Source organism: Nannospalax galili, unplaced genomic scaffold (genome assembly GCF_000622305.1).
Source record: "Nannospalax galili isolate Female #2095 unplaced genomic scaffold, S.galili_v1.0 scaffold591, whole genome shotgun sequence".
In the NCBI taxonomy this organism is placed as follows: domain Eukaryota; kingdom Metazoa; phylum Chordata; class Mammalia; order Rodentia; family Spalacidae; genus Nannospalax; species Nannospalax galili.
The window spans coordinates 2,330,548-2,335,482 of record NW_008330926.1 but is presented as its reverse complement, the minus strand read 5'-3'; the positions used below and the strand labels follow the sequence as shown (position 1 = coordinate 2,335,482).

The 4,935-nt window shown below is 46.4% G+C and overlaps 1 protein-coding gene across 1 annotated transcript in view; it reads right to left on the bottom strand.

The window, feature by feature from the left end:
• Positions 1-1,766, bottom strand: part of Cct3 (chaperonin containing TCP1 subunit 3) — a 32,234-nt gene extending 30,468 nt beyond the window's left edge. Inside the window, exon 1 of the mRNA XM_008853595.2 lies at positions 1,634-1,766. Within this exon, the coding sequence (XP_008851817.1) occupies positions 1,634-1,664 (31 nt within the window). The 5' untranslated portion in view covers positions 1,665-1,766. The remainder of the gene's footprint in view (positions 1-1,633) is intronic.
• Between the last annotated feature and the right edge of the window lie 3,169 nt (positions 1,767-4,935).

The window sequence follows — 4,935 nt, the reverse complement described above, 5'->3', positions numbered from 1 at the left end:
CACGTATTCAACTAAACACCTATTAAAAACACTTTTTAAAATTGCATTTTCACTGATCATATACAGACTTTTTCCTGTCATCCTCTAAACGATATAATGCAGAGACTGTTTATATAGTATTTACATAGTATTAGGTGCTATAAGTAATCTAGAGCTTATTAGTGTATACAGGAGGAAAGCTGGGTATGGTGATTCATGCCTGAAATCCCAGCTCTCAAAGGCTGGGTCAGGTGGATCTTGAGTTCAAGGCCAGCCTGGTCTACATAGTGAGTTCCAGGACAGCTGGGGCTACAGGGAGACCCTGTCTCAAAAAGACAAAAAAAAAGCCTTGTAACTCTACATAGTTTAATAGGGAGCCCAATGGGTTAACAGAAACCTGAAAAGAGCTTACAAAGCACTACTCACCCTACTCACCTTGTCCTCTCAATGGACAAGACTGTGGTTATAACCCAGCACAATGCTTCTTTCCTTCCCCTCTCCACCTTGTGTATATAAATCTTTCAATCTAGTTCCACACAATGCTAGCACCCATTATAACACTTGGAGCTTATATTTTGATCTCAGGCGGCGGTAACCAAAAATTTGCACTGAAACGTTTTTTTCTGTAAACTTACACAGGCAATAAAACTAGTCTGTCGGGCAGGACACTGGTGTCCCTCCCTTTGGCTATTTAACTCTTAAAAAAACCCAAAACACTAAAGCCTGGGGCCAGCCAGAAAGCTAACTTGTCTCTCAGAAATAAAACGGTAACTTGTCAAATCACCTTGCAGGAGACTGGAGCAAAGCCAACAATGGGAAAGAGATGGGCTGGATCACACTACTTAAATCTCATGGCCTTTGGGTGTCCTTATGTGGCCACGTTGACTAAACTTTTTCCTGCTTTTCACTATTACTTGTTTAACTGACTGAACCTGGCTTACTGAGACTGTCAAGGGCCAAGCTCTGCCCCTTGATAACCCCTCTAACAGAAAGGCAAATATTGAGCTGGCGCTTTTTATTCAGAAAGAGGTGAACGGTATTCCTAAAGGGGAAGAAAAGCCAAGAGAGGAATCTGGGGAAATTTAACAGTTTAGGTGTAAAGATTCACATCCAAGGCCACCGAGGAAGTACAGCCATTTCAGCAACTGGGGCTGCTGAATGACTGTTAGTGCAAAGATGCCACTTGGACCCGCCAGACCCGAGAAGCAGCTGTACTTCTCAGTTTTATGAAGAAACCATTTCTACCGCCTCCTAATACCGATGGAAAGGCAATAATTAAGCTATCTGCCCAAAGTCACACCGTGCTAAGGAACAGACCGACAACGAAGCAAGGCCTAACTTTAAGAACCATTATTCACTGAGCTACACGCCGGGAACCTTGCTGTAAAGGACACGGAGGCGTGGAGGGGCGGCTGAAGAACGGAGCCCCGGATGCATCAGAGCACGTGTAAGACTGGGAACTCAAGCGTGGAAGTCTGCGTTTGTGAAAGAAGGGGGACAGGTGAGAGGGAGGAAAACGCGAGAAGCTTCCAAAGCGAGGGAAAAGAAAGGCGCAGTTGGCCGAGTCACGGCGGGACTGAACTGGGACAACACCGAGTAGTGCGGGGGAGAGGAGCGGAAAGGGGGTCCCTACCACCGTCTCCCCACAACTCACTGAGCACGAGCACTGGACGGTGGCCCATCATGGCGGCACGATGCAAGGCGGAGGAGCTAGAGTTGAGGGAACCAGCAGAAGCTTCTGGAGAGAGGAGCAGCCCAGAGAGCGGTGCCGCCTCAGGGCTGACACCTAAACCCACTACCCTCTGAGTTGCCGCCAATCGCTACAACGACTCCACTGACTAGCACCCAAACAGGCCAATCCACAGTATGAGTCCCGCCCTCGAAGCAAGAACGACAGGGCAAGTTAGATGGAGAGAGCGCGAGGCTGGGACTGGGAGGCACTAGCGCCTGCGCAATCGGGCAGCCGCTCCCGGCCGCGTGCGTCCCGAAAGTCGGCGCAAGCGCAGAGGCGCCGGCCGGTGACTGCGCGCTGCTGCGCATGCGTGTCGACGACAGGGCAGGTGCTGGGTTTGAAGTTTTGGTTTACAGCTGCAGGTGGAGTAGTGAAGCTGCGTTTTGTTCATCCGCTCCTGTCGCGCAGTGAAGGTCACGAAAGGCTTGATAGTATTCCAGTCTTTTACTCCAGCCTTAGCAGTAGAGAGAAGTGGAGGAGCTGTGAGGGAAGGCTGGCTGGGTTGCCGTGATGCAGGGGAAGTTGGCATTTTGGGCCGGGCTGAGCCCTTTTTAAACTCTGGAAGTTGTGGTTTACCCTCTCTAAACTCGCTTTGGAATTTTTTCCTTCTTAGGCAAATACTTATAAAGCCATGGTCCGCATTGGGGGAGAATGACTTAGGTTTTCCCCGAGTTACCCTTTCCAAAAGTGATCTCAAGTATTTCCCGCAGTGTTTTGTGCTTTTCTTGACCCACCTTTCTCACTCAAATCCCTGGTTTGCTAGAGATGAAGAGCCGGAGTTTTTAAAATGCCACACAAGATAGGAAACAGACTGCAGAAGTTAAATGCGTAGAGGACACAAAGAATGCGTGTTCGTAAGAGATTTAGTTTGGATTTCACTGTTTGCCCAGTGAAAATGTTAATAACTGCAATGAAGAGAACCGGAGAGAAGGAACAATTCAAGAGCAATGGCCCCCACTCATTATGAAGAACTCCTGAGGCTGACTCTGTAGGATAGCCGGGGACTTAAGCTAGCCTGTGCTACAACCTGTCCCCCAAACAAACAAACGACCCAAAAAAACAGCAGCTAAAACGAGCTGGAGAGATGGCTCTGCTATTAAGAGCCATATTGCTCTTGTAGTGAACCCAAGTTTGGTTTTCAGCACCCATGTCTTTTGTCTCACAACTTCCTGGCGCACGTCTTTAATCATAGCAGTCTGGAGGTAGAGGCTGGCTGATCTCTGTGAGTTTGAGGCCCGCCTGGTCTATATAGCGAGTTCCAGGCCAGCTGGGGCTACAGGGAGACCCTGTCTCAAAAAGACCAAAATAATAATAATAATAATAATAATAATAACAACAACAAAATGTAAAAAGTGCAAAAACAGGCACTTGTGTTCAACGCTGTCACTCTTCTGTCCCCCCAAATTAGAGTAGCTGTAGCCAATTTGAATGTTAGAACTTATGTGTTGTTTGATCACATAATACTGATTCTTTCAGGCACCATACCTGTTGGTATTGAGATGAAGTAGCACACTAGTCATCCCACTAAAGCAAAAGGCGTGTGTTACAGGCCCTATGTCCCTCCCTCAAAAGCCAGAAATGTTCAACATTTTCAAAAATGATTCTAGTTCTACCTATATATTTTCCTCTTGTTTTTTCCTGTTACTTGAATAATTGGAAAGTATTTGTGGTTTTCTTGGGGAGGTTGAGACAGGGTCTCACTTTGCAGTCCAGGCAGGCTTGGAACTCACCATGTAGTCCAGGCTGGCCTCAAACTTGAGACAATCATCTTGCTTGAGTATCCCAAGTACTGGGATTACAGGTGTGAGCCCTTGCAGACTTTTGTTGTGTTTGTTTTCTGAGCTAGGGTCTTCTGTATAGTCCAAGCTGGCTTCAAACCAGAGGCGGTCCTGCTGAAGCTTCCCAAGTTCTGAGATGACAGGCATGTGCTACCACTCATGGTTTTAACTAACTCTTTTTACAGAGCATATAGACATGATGAGCATAAGGACAAGATGGTTTTGGAGTCTAGAGACCCTGGATTAATTCCAGCATTGCCACATGCCAATTGTAGAATCCTGACCAAATTTTCCTGACATGGGATTCCTCAAGTAAAATGTTGCTAATGCTATCTACTTCTTAGGGTCATTATAAAATATATCACAGGGGCTGGGGAGATGGCTCATTGAGTAAAGTGCTTGCTGTGTAAGCCTAAGGACCTGAGTTTGGATCCCCAGAACCCATATAAAAAGCCAGGTGTAAGCTGGGCATGGTGGCACCCGCCTTTAATCCCAGCACTGGGGAGGCAGAGGCAGGCGGATCTCTGTGAGTTCAAGGCCAGCCTGGTCTACATAGTGAGTTCCAGGACAGCTGGGGCTACAGGGAGACCCTGTCTCAAAAAAAACAAAAAAAAAAAAAAAAAAAAAAAGCCAGGTGTAGTAGTACATATCTGTACCCCAGTACTTGGGGCAGGGATCAGAGACAGGTGTTGCCCAGCAGATCATTGGCCAATCTAGCTGAATCCATAAGTTCCAGGTTTGGTGAGAGACCCTGTCTCAAAAAAAATAAAATGTTCACTGGGTGTGGTGGTGCACATCTTATTCCCAGCACTTGGGAGGCAGAGGCAGGCAGATCTCTGTGAGTTCAAGACCAGCCTGGTCTACATAATGAGTTCCAGGCCAGCAGTGACTACAGGAAGACCCTGTCTCAACCTTCCCAAAAGAAAATTAAATTAAAAAATAAAATGGAGAGCAATCATGGACCTCTGGCCTCTGCACATATGCACATGCATACACAAGTATTGAGTATGTGTGTGTATGTGTAATCCCAGTGCTCAAGAGGCAGGATTGCTGCAAATTCCAGGTCACCCTGGGCTATATAGTGACACCCTGTCTCAAAAAAAGGCAACATGTGTGTATATGTATATATCTTTAGAGGCACTTGAAAGTCAGAGGCAGAAAGTCATAGGTTCAAGGTCAGCCTGCCATACATAGTGGGTTCCAGGTCAGCTGGACTACACATTTAGACCCTATGTTAAAGCAACTACAAATATATGTGTTTAAAGTACATTTTACTACTTTTTCCTGTTCTGCCTCTTTGTGTTGCTCCTCAGCCTTATCCTTATGCATTGTTTAGTCAGAAATATGTTTCTTTAGGCTAAACATATCCTTGCACTCAGAAAGTTGAGCTAGGAGAATCTATATAGTAAGAGGCCAGACTGGGTTATAGAGTGAGACACTGTCTCA